The sequence below is a fragment of the Emys orbicularis genome, chromosome 13 (assembly GCF_028017835.1).
Source record: "Emys orbicularis isolate rEmyOrb1 chromosome 13, rEmyOrb1.hap1, whole genome shotgun sequence".
NCBI lineage: Eukaryota > Metazoa > Chordata > Testudines > Emydidae > Emys > Emys orbicularis.
Window position 1 is genome coordinate 37,398,570 of NC_088695.1, and position 15,215 is coordinate 37,413,784.

At 50.9% G+C, this 15,215-nt stretch overlaps 1 protein-coding gene across 1 annotated transcript in view; it reads left to right on the forward strand.

Moving 5' to 3' along the window:
* Positions 1 to 1,185: 1,185 nt before the first annotated feature.
* The window catches only part of ACSF2 (acyl-CoA synthetase family member 2), a 53,877-nt gene continuing 39,847 nt past the window's right edge, over positions 1,186 to 15,215 (forward strand). Inside the window, exons 1-2 of the mRNA XM_065415653.1 lie at positions 1,186 to 1,331; positions 14,368 to 14,563. Coding sequence (XP_065271725.1) covers positions 1,240 to 1,331; positions 14,368 to 14,563 — 288 coding nt within the window. The 5' untranslated portion in view covers positions 1,186 to 1,239. The remainder of the gene's footprint in view (positions 1,332 to 14,367; positions 14,564 to 15,215) is intronic.

Here is a 15,215-nt window from a genome sequence, read left to right on the forward strand (position 1 = left end):
GACTGTGGGCAGGGGGGGCGGCTGTACTGGTGGAGGGTCCCACCGGAAAATGAAAGGGTCTGAGGGGAAAGGGCAGCCTGCCCTGGCAAATGGAGGGGGGCACTAGGACTGGGGGCAGTTAATGCAGGCAGGCAGCATGGAGCTTCAGGGGAGAGACAGGAACACGCTGTGCTCCCGGACCCAGGGAGGTGCACGGGGCAGCAAAGGGGGGCCAGCCCACACTCAGGGAAGGCGCGGGGGGCAGCAGGTGGGGCTGGGGGGAGACCCGGCCCTGAACATTCATGGAGCCAGGTCACCGGACCCTCAATATTGCTGGAGCCAGGAGGAGGAGGAGGAGAGGGAGAGAATGCTCCATTTTCTGCCCGTACTGGCTTACTTTCACCTCTGGGAGGGACCCCGCCTGCAGAAGTGGCAAGGGCAGCGTAGGGCTCTGTTGGAGCTCGCTGGGGGGTTTGGGAGCTCGTGGAGGAGGGATCCCGCCTGCAGAAGTGGCAGGGGCAGCGTAGGGCTCTGTTGGAGCTCGCTGGGGGGTTTGGGAGCTCGTGGAGGAGGGATCCCGCCTGCAGAAGTGGCAGGGGCAGCGTAGGGCTCTGTTGGAGCTCGCTGGGGGGTTTGGGAGCTCGTGGAGGAGGGACCCCGCCTGCAGAAGTGGCAGGGGCAGCGTAGGGCGTTGTTGGAGCTCGCTGGGGGGTTTGGGAGCTCGTGGAGGAGGGACCCCGCCTGCAGAAGTGGCAGGGGCAGCGTAGGGCTCTGTTGGAGCTCGCTGGGGGGTTTGGGAGCTCGTGGAGGAGGGACCCCGCCTGCAGAAGTGGCAGGGGCAGCGTAGGGCTCTGTTGGAGATCGCTGGGGGTTTGGGAGCTCGTGGAGGAGGGACCCCGCCTGCAGAAGTGGCAGGGGCAGCGTAGGGCTTTGTTGGAGCTCGCTGGGGGTTTGGGAGCTCGTGGAGGAGGGACCCCGCCTGCAGAAGTGGCAGGGGCAGCGTAGGGCTCTGTTGGAGCTCGCGGGGGAGGGAGGGACCCCGCCTGCAGAAGTTCCTCTAACACAGAATCTTTCCTGCGCGCACCCTGGCGCCTGCTCCGCCCCTCGCCGGGCGAAGCTGTTGTCTGTTCCGCACTCGGAGCATTACCCGCCTCCTCCCGTCCTCTCTCCCCAAACTCACTCTCGGGCTGCAGCGCTGCCAGTGCTCGCCGGTGGCTGGCTTGAGGCTGGGCTCTAGGGCGCAGCGCCCCCTACCCCGCCATGGCTAGCGCAGCCTGGCTGAAGCTGGGGGCTCGGGAGGTGCTGGCTGCGCTTGGGAAGCGCCCTGGACTCCGGGACGCTCAGCGGCTCAGGTAAAGCCGGGGGGCAGAGGCCCAGGGATGGAGGGAGGGGAGGGGTCGGTGAGGCCTAGCTGGGGGAGGCAGGTGCCCGAGGGGGGCTCATGGGGGACAGGAGGGGTGGCAGTTGGGGGTGTTCTGAGCAGTGGCAGGGAGCCGGGCAGCTTGGGCACGGAGAGCAGTGAAGAAGATGCCCTGCAAGGCGGGTGGTTTGGGAAGGGCAGCGGGCAGGTGCAGGGGGGTGATGCAGTTGGGCAGGTTGCCGGGAGAAGGGCAGTTTGGAGGTAGGTGGGGGGCAAGCGCCAATTGGGGTAGTAGGAAGAGGGGACAGATGCCAGGGGAGGGGTGCGAAGAACAGCTAATTTGCTGCCCAAGTTCTCCTGCTCTGTATTTCAGCCCTCATCCCTCAACCTTTTTGATACCAGGGACCGGCTTGCTGCCTTCCTAAGCTGTGTCAGGGAGAGCTCAGGGACCGGCACCCTGAGAAACACTGCTCCAACTCACCCTGTATCCCCAGAGCAGTGTGTGGTGCTCAGTCCCTTGGGCAGTTCTCTACAACTTGGGAGCCCCATGGAGGGGCTGGAGGCCGTGCTTAAAGTGGGGAAGGGGAGCTTGTAAGGGGTCACAGACCTGGCTTTTTTTTTTTTTTTTAATTGAGTTGGGTCTGTGAGGGGCCCACTTTACGTTCTGCTTTACAAAACCTGCTACCCTCAGACCCTCCTCCCCACCCCCACACTTTTTTCAGATCCCTTTAAGCACTGGCTTGTGACTTTGGGTGCAGGGGGATTCACAGGGAGCAAGGGCATCTCAGTGCAGTCTCCTGCGCCAGATCCAATCTTCCTTCCCCATTGTGTATTCTTGATGACGATCATGTGAAAACCTCTCTCAAGTGGCTCCTCCAGCTCGTTCTGTGTTACTGATCCCAGCAGTTGATTTTGCTTGACTCTGTTGCTGCTCCCTGCTATTCAACAGGAGCCCCCTGGGGGTGCAGCATGGGACCTAGACAGAAGTTACCTTACAGTGTGTGGATCCCCGAGCTTTATGGGTCAAAAGTGGAGGGAGCATTGGGTGGTGAGTTAATCCTGTGCAGTTGGCTGGGAAATGAAGCTACTGTATTATGGAGCTGGAAATTGTTCTTTGTCTTGCTTAGTCTTAAAGCTGGTTCTGGGACAGGTGGTGGGAAAGGGCAGGTAGCTACGGTCATGGAGCTTTCAAATCCCACCTGCCCTACAGGAAGGGAGTGGCTTTTTCACGAACTCAGGTGAATTCCCAGCAGTGCAGTTGAAATTAAGGTTCATCCCAGCAGCAAATGGGAGGAAATACATTTTCTTTTTCACTGTATAATTTCTACCTGTTCTTTTATAACAAGAGATGGGGCCAGGAGGGAGGTGTTCGTCTGTGGCTCAGAGACCAGGCTGAGGTTGACCAGTGCCTTCAACGGCAACGAAACCTGACAAACTGTTCTCATGAAATTACAGCTGCCTCTGCATGGGGAGATAGGCCCCTTGTGGTCTGGAAGCCAACCCAGGACTGTGATGATAAGGGTGGGTTTGGGTTCAAGGTTCTGGGTGTTTTACTGAAACTCTTCAGAGCAGATTTGTTGTGGGGAAGGGAGGGGGCAGTGGAAACTTTAAGCCAAAATTCTACCAGAATTCAGAATGCAAAGGCTCCATTAAAGCTCAGGAAACTTCCAAGTCCTAGATGCATAGATTATAAAGCCAGAAGGGACCACTAGGATCCCAGAGTCTGATCACTTGTATAACACAGGCCATAGGAGTGCCCTAAATTAATTCCTATTTGAACTGGAGAATATCTTTAAGAAGAATATCCATTCTTGGTTTAAAAATCCCCTAGTTCAAAACTAGTTTCTGGGGAGTAAAACTCAAGATGGGTATGTCTAAAATGTCTGTCTTTAAGAGTGGGGAAGATATGAGGAAACAGCAGAATGGGGCGAATTTTCCTTCCCATCCCCACCCTGCCAAAAATTGCAATTTAGGTACATTAGCGCCTTAGTCATGAGCTGCTATGGTGAGGGTGGAAGGAGTCTCCCCAGAGCAGGTGGCAGCTGGGTTGGGGAGGAGTCCATGAGCTTTCCCCATTGTGCGTTTGGCCTTCAGGAGCTACCCAGACAGGCAGAGGGGAGGATGCCAGACAGGGGAATAATGACCTTTGTGGTTGGGTAGCCAGAGTCCTCTCGTGTCCTTCACATGGCGGGGGCGGAGGGTGATGTAAATGCATTGCTTCCCAAGGGCCCATGCACACTGCACCAAGTCCTGTTCCCTTTCTGTGCTAATTTCTATAGGGGAAAATATTAGAGGTTGAGAGAGAAAGCTACTTGTCTTGAATCAACAAGTGTAGAGAGGTGGCTGAGGCTGTGCAAAGATAAATACGTGCAGCTCCTCGTCATCTCCAAGAGTGCCTGTGTATGTGCCATGCTTTCCGCCTGTCCCCACCAGGGAGGAGAACTTTCGGATTTAGCTGCCCTGCTCCTGCAGGAGGAGGAGGGAGGTGGGGCCTTTGCTTTACTTGGTGCAGACATCGAACAAACATCCCTAAGTCTCTGATACATCTGTGCTGTGTGCTGACAGCAGAGTCTGTTCTGACCCGCAGCAAGGGCCTCCTCTTTGCAGGACGCACTGTTGTGGTTGTCTCCTTATCTGACACCAGAGACTGTTTTGGCACCAGAATCTGTTGCTAAGGCAATGTATGTGCTCTTGGGGAGAGTGCTTTCATTTGGCAGCCCACTCTGCTCTCCTGGCTCTCAGATTCCTTTGCTTCACACATCCGACAGGAAACGGCCATAGCGGATCAGACCTGCTGTCTGTCAACTCCTGTGTCCTGCCCTGACAAAGGCCAGGGGAAGGTGATCGTAGCACTTCCTGCCAAAACTGGTGCCTTTCTTTTCACCTCTTCCCTGTGGAAATGTTCTTTCAGGCTGCGTGGTGCACTCACCATTGCCCAGAGGGTGTAGAGACTGAGTGTGTAATTTCAGTGTGGCATTAGTGATAATTAATGCTTTGCATGTTGGTTCCTTCCATCCTATAATCTCAAAGCATGTCCTAAGCTCTTTGTGATCCATACAGCCCCCTAAGAGGTAGGCAAGTAGTATTGTTCCCATTTTACAGATGTGAAAAACGACACTTCTGAGATCACAAAGCAATTTGTGGGTCGGGGCAATGCTGGGAACAGAACCCTGACTTTCTGGCTGTCAATCTTCAGCCCCGAGGTTGTCCTTCCTATTCACTACACTTATAGTGTTTTTACGTCTTCAGATGTTAACCAGTCCATCCCCAGAAATGCCGATGAGGTAGGTGACTAAATACTGTCCCAATTTCCGAGATGGAAAAACTAGACTGTCTAGTTCAGGGCCACATAGTAACTTGGTATCAGAGCCAGGACTAGGTCTCAGGAGTTGCTAGTCCCCAGTCCCATACTCAGTCCTTAAACTGTTCGGGGAGATTTTGGCAAACCAGTAAAGTGCCTAAACCACAATCGCTTGTGCTAACAGTAGTTAAGTTAGCAGGCCAGACTGAACCATTCTTGCTTATTTCTCAAAGTAGCCAAATCAGCAGATTGTGAATTGGTCATGCAGCGGCCTCAGTGTAACCAGACAGGAGGGGGGTGGTTTCGGGTACCACAGACAGGGCAGCTTGACCCCGCGCCTTTCCTGCTAAGAGTATTGAAATTGCTGATGCATGTATTTTAGAAAAACAAGAAGGCTGTTTATATGTGTCCGTGGGAATGTTTGTCAGGGCCCAAAGGCATAAACACTCTTTTAAAAAAAAAAAAAAAAAAAAAAAAAAAACCTCTCTGGTTAATTGACGATCATAAGATGTTTGACCTTTTAACCCTGCTTGCTTAGCAAGTTTCCCTTAAGGGAAATGTCATTGTATTACTAATGTATAAATAAGGGGTAACGTTTGAGGCAATTGGACTTCTCAGGAGGGGCTCTTCAGAAACCTCCCTCTGGACGCATCCTCGGGTCCCCCCCGGCAGAGGGAAGCCTGGCCAGCTGAAGCCTGTCACGGTGCCACTCGAAAGCCACACTCAGCTTTGGTAGTTATCGAGGGTTGGGGGTGTTTTACTAACCTGTTGCGGATGTGTGTAAGTGCTTGAGACTAAGTAAAGTTTAGCTTTAAGTGAAAGCACTGTGACAATGTTCCACTCTATCTTGGTGGGTCCTGCGCTTATTGGTGGATTTTCTTGCCTCAGAGATTCAACATGTGGGTTGGGGAACAGCCCAGAGACCTTTCCCCTCTGGGAGAACCCATAGTCCAGGTCAATTGGGAGGTTTGGGGGGAACCCGGGCCCGCCCTCTACTCCGGGTTCCAGCCCAGGGCCCTGTGGACTGCAGCTGTCTATAGTGCCTCCTATGACAGCTACAACTCCCTGGGCTACTTCCCCATGGCCTCCTCCAAACACCTTCCTTATTCTCACTACAGGACCTTCCTCCTGGTGTCTGATAACGCTTGTGCTCCTCAGTCCTCCAGCAGCACACCCTCTCACTCTCAGCCTCTTGCACCCAGCTCCTCACACTTGCACCACAAACTGAAGTGAGCTCCTTTTGAAACCCAGGTGCCCTGATTAGCCTGCCTTAATTGATTCTAGCAGCTTCTTCTTAATTGGCTCCAGGTGTCCTAATTAGCCTGCCTGCCTTAACTGGTTCTAGCAGGTTCCTGATTACTCTAGTGCAGCCCCTGCTTTGGTCACTCAGAGAACAGAAAACTACTCATCCAGTGACCAGTATATTTGCCCTCTACCAGACTCCTGTACCCCACTGGTCTGGGTCTGTCACAGCACTCTTGTGTTGTCCTGTTTGTGCCAGCCATCTATCGGTCGGACGGCCTTGTCTCCCCTGATTTATTTCCTGACACCACCGCGCACAGAGTAAACGTTACCAAGAGCTTTGGGTTGAAAGAACCCCGGGTAACAAAACCAGTGATGCCCAACCTTTTTCAGACCAGAATTGTGGAAAAGATCAATCAGTGACCCAAATGCATGCTGCCTCCTTGGCAATAAACATTTTATAGAGTGACCCATGCTCAAGAGCGATCGTTCTCTTTATTGATTTTTCATCACTTAAACAAGGTTCAGTTTACTCTCCGAGAGCTATTTACCTCCTCCACGCCCTCTACGCTTTCAGTTTTCTAACTCTATAGCCGTAATGTTATAAAAGTTGCCATTACTTTCTGAGGATCCTTGTCTGTCCTGAACATCCAAGCTCTGTGCAACAATTGAAAAAGGGAGGGCCAGATTCAGCCTACGCTGAAATCTGTGGTGGTACAGTTGCTCGCACAGGTCTGTATTTGGACTAGAGGGTTTCCTATCCAGTCTTATGGGGAGAGTGGAGGGAGAAGGAATGAACATGCTACAATGATAAAATAACAAACATTACCACCTTGGGGTCCTCTCTTCCCTTGTGCTGTGAGGAAAGTTCCGTTCTCTGGAGAAAGATGGATACATGAGTTGGGTAAAAATCCCTTTTGTCTCTTTCTAGTGGGCAGATTGTCTTTCTCTTCTCGACCGCAAGCTGTTGGGGAAGATCTGTATGTATAATCCTTCTTGGTCATTTTTAGGGAGGCTGGGAGCTACCAGGAAAACCGTCTGCTAACTTACCACGTTTGTTTTGTCTCTTTCAATGTCAGGATCTCATGCATTATGAGAGCTACCAGGATGCTGTGTTTTTTTTATACAGAGGATTCTGTATAAGGCATAAAAACAAAATGGAGTCTTCCCCCCCTCCTTTTCTTTCCTACTGCTTTCATTTCAGCTTTAGCCAGCAGGCACAGAGAGATTAAACATGCAGTGCTTGTGAGCAGCTGGATTAAGATAGATGTGTCCTCTAGTGGTAAGCAAAGATTCAGGAAGTCCTGGTTCCTGATCCCTGGTGTGACTCTGACACCTTGTGGGCCACTGTTGGGAAAAGTGATAGTGATTTGGACTGCTTCAGTTTTTGGGTGCCCAACTCACGATAGCTTGGGCCTTAATTTCAGGGTTGCTGAGTTTAAGTTTGAGATGTGGATGCTTGGCCCTTCTGAGAATCGGACTTGAGGTGTCTTGAGTTGGGCACCTAAGATCAGTAGCCACTTTTTTGAAAATGTTGGCTAAACCCCCTCTGCACCCTCAGTTTCCTTATCTGTAAATTGGGGCTGGACTGAAGAAACGGTGAAAGCGAAAAGAAGGGTAAGAACATAAAGCCCCAACTTTCTAACCCCTCCTGAAGGAGGCAGTGCACCAAATGATGGGGCAGTGCCAGCATGAACGATGTTTAAAAGAAGATAGACTAACCGCTTGAGGGCAGGTGGACACTTTTGTGGGGTGTGGCTCAGCAGGAGGGACTGGATTGGGTGTGTTTCCTCACCTCTCCTTTCTTCAGCTTCCCTTTGTTTCTTGTGAGCCACATGATGCCGGAATATGTGCCAGGCCATTCCCCCTCCTCCCACCCAGTTAAGAGCTGTTCCCTCAGACCCAGTCCCTATGGAAACTGCAAAGGAGATGGAATGCTGGTGGCTTCATGCATTCTTCAGGCCTGATCCTATGAGGTGCTGAGCCTCAACTCCCAGTGTCTTCAACGGAGTTGCGGGTGCTCAGCAGGGGACTCTTGTATAACCTGTTAAGCAGTGGCTGCCTGATCACGCCAGTCTCTCCTTTCCATCTAAATCTCTGAAAGTGAATGCCATGCTTAGGCAAGAAGCTGGCACTCCCAGAATAGCTGAGGTCAAGAAGAAAATGAAGCCGTTACCTGTTAGGATCAAGTTCTGCTCCCACTAAAGCCCATGATCACGTTGCCCTTTACCACAGGGGTGGGACTAAGGTTTGGTTTTTGAGACTAAAGTCCTGTATCAACTGAACACCTCAATGCAAGCTTCTCTACACTGCCTCCCCGTGTTCCTCCAGCCTGGCCTGGAGGGACGTCTGCTAAAGTGAGTGTGGGCCATAAAAGTGCCTAGATGGATGGAGTTCAGTCCGTTCAGTCCTTTCTCTGCCTAATAACAGTGCTAATGCTAAGACCGCTCTGCTCCTAGCAGCTGGACTATTTACTTGAGGCTGCTGAGCAGGGGGCCGGGGATAAAGACTTTTGAGCAGCCACTGATCTGCTCTTTAGTTGAAGCAGTGGTCTAGCCATGAAATATTGTAGCAGTTTCTCCTGTTTATCTGAAGAGGGGCACCCTGGCTTCCTTGGCTCAGGGAGAATTTTTCTAGGAAATAAAAGCTCCCTATAAAACCGCCTCTCTCCTGCAGCTCACTTTGTTTTTCTCTCACTCCGAGTTTATTTACATGCCCTGCCTCGCAGTTTCCAAACAATAAAAGTTAGTACTAACGTTGGCCTGTCTTTATCCCCTCCCATTTGCTCCCTTCTCTCTCTCTCACTCCCTCACACCTGCCATGCTCCCCTCATTATGTCCCGGGCGTAAAAGTCAGCTGTACTGAGTAATATGAGCATATCAGAAGCCAGAACTTGCCCCTCTATGTTTTAGGATAGAAATGGGCTGGGGGGCGGTGGTTTTCTTTTTTTCCAGAGGCAGGAGAACACGTCTGAGCCAGTCAAAGACAAATACTGGGCAGAATATTGCTTTTGCGATGCCCCACGATTCGAATGATGGAAATCTGAGCTCCGTCTGATCTATTTTCCTCTAGAAGAAGAAGTAGTCGTCTCATTAGAGACATTAGTCTCCTTACGTTTTACAAGGAATCTGTACATGCGCCCCGCAGTCCCATAAGCTGATGAACTCAATGGCTATTTATTAACCCCTTCTCTCCTGATTTTTCTTTCATTCAGGAACAGGGTGGGCCAGGATTGGGTAGGTGGGGTGGGAGGCAAAGCAGGAGATGGGAAAGGAGGAACGGAGCAATCAGGCTAGCTGGGGTGGCCAAGTGAAGATCGCAAGCCCTGTGCAGCTGGGCTGGCCAGCCCAGAAGAACTGCAGTGGTTGTGTGCTGGTTAGTGGTGGGTTGGGAAGAAGGGCTGCGGAGTTGGCTCAAAGGACCTGTAAGGGTTACAGCTTGATGGTGGCATTGTAACCCTTTGATCAGATAAGGTGTTCTGGTCGTCAGTGGTGTGTACTACACCGGAAGGGTTAAAATAATCGCAAGTACTTCTTGTTTCAGTGCTTTGGCCCTGTTGCCCTCCCCCTCTCCAAGAACCATTTCCTCTCTTCTTCAGTATCAAGTTCAACTCCTCATTCTCCCCTTTAGTGCTCTCTGCAGCCTGCTACTGCTTAGGTTCTTGTTTCCTCCTACAGCTGGGCCTCCCATCCTATATTCCTCCTCCACGCCCTCCTGTTCCCCTGCTTTCAATTTCATGCTACCCCATACGCTTGCAGCAGCATTCCTCTCTGCCTTTACAGCCAGCTGCTTTGGCTCTGCCTTCCCTCCTGAGCTTTCTGCTGAGAAGATCAGCAACTCCTGCTCTTCGTTGTTCCTAGCTACAAGACTATACGCCCTTTAGGGCCTGACACTCCTCTCCCTGAGCTTGTCCACATCTGTGGTGTTATATACACAGATCATAATGTGAGATTGCCACTTTATTGTGGCCTCACTTTGTTTGATCTTCCCCCACAAAGTTTTTAATCTGCCTAATTAAAACCTTCTGTCCTTTGAATCCTCTTGAGAGACAGATGCTATGTCTTTATCTGGCTTTATTTTAACCCTCTTTGTCTCTCTTTTATCTGCTTTTACTCCTTATATTTAATCCAACATAAGGGATTTTCCTACAAACTCTTGGTTTTTGTTCCAGAACTTCAGGGCAATTTCCACCTTTTCATTACAGGCAACTCAGTAGTGATTCATCTTCTCTCTGCTTCGCACAGGAGAAAGCAGAGGCCATTAGCTGTCCAAAGCGCACGGCAGTGTTTCAAGAGAGGTTGCGTATCAAACGAAATATCTGCAGCGCAGAGAACATTAGGGCTGGTCCAATGAGTTAGGACTAGCACAGCGTCCTGCCCTGTGGGAAACCACCGTTTGGATTTCAAGCTCTAAGCAAGCAGAGCTAGGCACACTGTGGCTGGAAGTGGATCATCCTCTGGAGCTGGGATGGGTTAAGTAAGGGAGTCTCGCTGCCGGGAGGTCCCTCCTAGGCCTATCGCTACCTTTTTCAAGTGTGTCCTCTTAATTTTTGGATGCTTCTGTCTTTGTACTTGAGACACCAAGGACCTGATTTTCAGTGGTGCTGAGTGCTCCCAGCTCCCGTCGGTTCAGCTGGAGTTGTGCATGCACACTGATGGATGTACCCAGGCTAGCTAGCTCCAATAACAGTAGCAGTGAAGCTGTGGGAGCAGGGGCTGCACAAACTTGCCTGGGACCCTGGGTATGTATTAATAGCAGCAGCAAGAGCTAGATGCTTGGTTTGAGCTAGTGAAGTCAGAGCTAGCTTGCATATGTCTATGCGTGCTGTGGTAACACCTCTGATGGCAGATTAGATATCCCTCAACTCTGAAAATCAGGCTCTGTAAAGATGGGCAGTCAGAAATGGAGGCGACATAAAACCCGCTTTTGCTTTTGGCTGAAGGAGCTGCATTGATTGGCTCTGTGGGAAACTGGGTCCAGGGGTTTTTACTAGAGGGAAGTTTGCTGTAACAGGGACCTAGCAAGCAAGGAGGAACTTGAGGGTAGGGTATGTGTCCATCTTAGACACTTTTATAGCACCAATTGCTGTAATATCCAGGTACTTTTTTGGTAGGCTAGGGAGGACACCATCTACCGTGATGTTTACTTGTAAGGGGATGGGGAGAAGAACCTTTCCCCTGTAACTTTGACCCATCCCTCTCCCCTCTGTCTCTGGAGGGTGGAAAGTATCTTTATTGCCTCAAAAACTATCCAGAGACCGGTTCCAAGCTCCTGCTGGCCCACCTGGGCACCCGCATTCCTTGTGTACATACAGAGCACAGCTGGTTTTCAAAACTCTTGTTCTGTGTTGACTGTGACAGATGGCAGGGACACTGCCTTCTCCCGGGCGAACGTGCCCTCCTCTTCCACAGGTGCTCAGAGGAAGGAGTAAAACTTAGCTGCTTGAGAGACAGGCAGTGGAGCTTGTATATCCTGACTAGGACTGGGCTGAAGCCCAGGAGGAGGAGTTTTCTGTTACTCTTTAGCCTAGGTTAACTTGTGTTAATTCAGGCTATAAACATTGTCAGACCCTCAGCTGGTGTAAATCAGTACAGCTCTGTTCACTGGAATGGAACTACTCCCAGGTGCATTAGCTGACGATTTGGTGTGTTATCTCTTGAGGAAAACTGCTTGTGCCTGAGTTATGCTGAGGCTGCGTCAGCTTGCCAACTTATGCTGGTGTCTTGGTTTCAAATGTCTGGGGAATTTAACCTCTCAGACTGCTTGTTTTAAAGGTTTCCTTGTTTGCCAGGAAAGATTGAAAATGTAACTCTGTTCTGATGCTTTCTTTCCCCCCGCCCCCCCTTGCACACACAGTTAGCAGCCTCTCTACCTTCTCTTTCCTTCTGCTCACTCAGGTACTTCATTCTTTCAGGTAGACTGGAGAGCAAAGATACTTGTCTGCACTCTGGTAAATGAGGCTGAGATCTGGGATGCTGAACACACACTATCCCAGATAAAGTTAGGGGGTGTAGTGGGGCTCAGCAGCTCTGAAAATCAGGCCCTATGTGGCAAATGCACAAGGGAGTGAGCTGAAGCCTGGTAGAAACATTCACACAAGAGGTTAGTGTCCTCATTCCTCCCTCCTGCCCAGAGTAACGCATGGGAAGGTCAGCACGTGGCTCTCTGATGCTCACATTCCAGGGATCTGAAAGCACAAGATGAACCTGCCATACACTTGTAATGTCTTCCTAGCCAAATACAATGCAAGGTTTTTTTCTGCTGGTACCAGACTGGCAGGGATGGCTGAGAGGACACATGGAAAAGGATGGTCCAATGGTTAGGATGCGCACCTGGAACTTGAGACTTGAGTTCAGATCTTTGCTATGCCACAGACTGCTTGTGTGATCTTGGGCAAGTCACTTAGCCTCCCTGGGCCTCAGTTTCCCATCTGTAAAATGGGAATAGTGTCACAAAACAGGGCCACTGCACCTGTATTCCCCCTCTATGGTCCACCTAGGACACTCATGCTCAGGCTTCTGGCTCTGTGCCATCACCTCTCAGGCGGAGACACACGCCTCTCTCCCTCCAGACCAGGGTTTTTCCAGGCTGCACAGTCCCCTGCCTACCCTGTGAATTCCCCAGCAAGTCAGACTGCCTCAGCAGGTCTGCTTTGCCTTCTCCTCGGAGGCTATAAACAGCATCATTGCCCACTGTATAAGTTACCACGCAGCCCTTTCTAAGCAAGTGCATCGATTGTTAAGGTGAAAACAGCACATAGAAAGCATTACAAACAATGAAAGAACCCGCACACGTTCTGATAAGCTAAGAAGAGATCACCCCAACCCCAACAAGGGTTCTGGCAGGTGACCAGTCTTTCAGACCCCACCAGGGTTTTTTTCCTGTGGTCACAAGTTCATAACAGCTGTTAGCTCAGAACAAGTGCCCCCAGGAATAGGTCAAGTCCTTCCAACCTGTCCCAGAAAGGATTGGACAGAAGGTGCTGTCTGTTTGCTGGATCCAGAAGCAGGCCTGGAGTCAGTTTAAACGTAGCTTATTGTTCCAAGAATCTTTTCGTTGTCCGGTGGTCTCTAGAGAATCCGGTTTGAATCAGTATATGTGAACCTCTCCGGGTGGTGGGACCTTTTGCAGGTGTTACAATCTGAGTGAATTTGCCTAATCACCTCCCACTGCACACACTGTTCTTAGTTCCTGGAGGGGCTGTGGTGCCCCTCCCCCAGGGAAGTACATACAATCCCTGGCCCACAATGATACATACACTTAATTCAATAATTTGCCATGTCTGTCACACACAGCACTTCCCTACCTCACAAAGAGGTTGGGAGGACAAACACATTAGAGTGTGAGGTTCTCAGATACTATGTTAATGAGGGCTATATAAGTACCACAGATAGATGGTTGTGGTCCAGCGCTCTAGTAGCCCTGTTGTACTATATGTAACACCAACAGACCCCGGTCGTCGGTGGGATCGATCCTCAGGCCTCTGGAGCTTAGTGCATGAGTTTTTACTGCATGAGCTAAAAGCCAACTGGCAGTTAGCTAAGGCTGTAGAACAGACTCATTAATCTCTCTCTAAGTGGTCTCGGTGCCACTAGATGGGACAGAACACCACACCTAGCAGGTGTGTGCGCTACATATATCCAAAAATACTCTAGTGACTAGACCTCTGTCTTGTTGGGATTGAGAGTCCCATGACCTGTAATCCTTTGTATCTACATTATAGTGCAGTAAAGCCAATGTGAGTATAAGATGGCCCCAACAGAAGGAAAGTATCGGGGGTAGCCATGTTAGTCTGTATCCCCAGAAACAACGAGGAGTCCGGTGGCACCTTAAAGACTAACAGATTTATTTGGGCATAAGCTTTCGTGGGTAAAAAACCTCACTTCTTTAGATGCAAAAAGAAGGAAGGACAGTAGCCTAGGGAGTGCTGCGTGAGTTGAGTATCACAAGGGAGACCTTACTGGCAGGGCCGGCTCTGGCTTTCTGGCCACCCGAAGCAAAAAAAAACCAAAAACCGCGGTGGCCAGAACAGCAAAGCAAAAAATAAAAAATAAAAAAAAACCCTGCGGCGCGGCCGGAGTCAGGGTGCAGGGGGACTCCCTGCCCTGCAGATGTGCCCCGGCTAGCGGAGGGAGCGGGGGGAGAGAGAGAAGGGGGGACGGCCAGGGCTTCAGCGGGGTGCTGCCACGCGGCCCCTCCCGCCGTGCCCCCAGCGTTGGCTGGGAGGGAAGGACGCGGGCTGCTCTGCCGGGCTTGCTGCAGGATGCTCCCGTCCTCCGCGCCGCTGCCCCATACAGGGCGGCCGGAGCGGAACAACAACAACAACAACAAAAAACGCCAAGCCGCCCTAGGATTGGGCGGAATGCCGCCTCCTACAAGCTGCCGCCCAAGCGCCAGCTTGCTCGGCTGGTGCCTGGAGCCGGCCCTGCTTACTGGTGACTGTCTGTCTCCCAGCTGTTGCTGATCCTCGTCTTTTCTTTTACAGTGCCCTGCACATAAATGCGGCCCCCGTCACACCGATAGCAACCAACAGCTACATCCAAGGGGCCACCGCTATTCCACTGCTCACCAAAACTGTGGGTCAGTGCCTGGAGGAGACAGCCCATCGGTTTCCGGACCGCGAGGCCCTAGTGTTCTGTCGAGATGGGGTTCGGAAAACGTTTGCCCAATTCATACAAGAAGTGAGTGGCCGACTTGCCTGTTACAGAATCCAGTCCTTTAGCTCACCACCCTTGAGAATTTGCAATGAATCCCAGTATGAGTGGGTGGCTTGATCAATCGATTGGAGAAATGAAAAAAAGTGATTTTGTCCCTGGATTGAAAACAGAGGTTGGGCTTGTTTGGTTTGGATTCTGATCCTGGCTCTGAATACATAGCAAAGCCGCATGTTGATTTATCATCTGATGTTGTGTGATAAGGTGGGTGTGTGCATACTTACTTCATGGGCTGCTCTGTAAGGCCTGAGAGCAAAGGGAGAGGGCAGTGCGCAGAGGAAGTACTCATGCGTAATGCAGTAAATGCACGTCCTAGATTGCATTACTGCACTTAGGAAGTGGTTCTCTCTCTATCTGATTTATCTTGGGGCAAGTCCTGAAGTCTAATCCAAATCCCATTGGCATCAGTGTGACTTGATTTTCAGAGGTACTAAGCACCTGTAGCTGCCTAGTCATTACGCAAGTAAAACTCTCATTAAAATCAGTCAGAGTTTTGCCTGAGTAAAGACTGCAGGACTTGGCCCTGTTTATAATAATATGTATGAATTGGCATTCTGAATATGCATACAATATTCCATCTGTAAATGGGAGGGAAAGGGAATTTCCACTAGATTTGCCC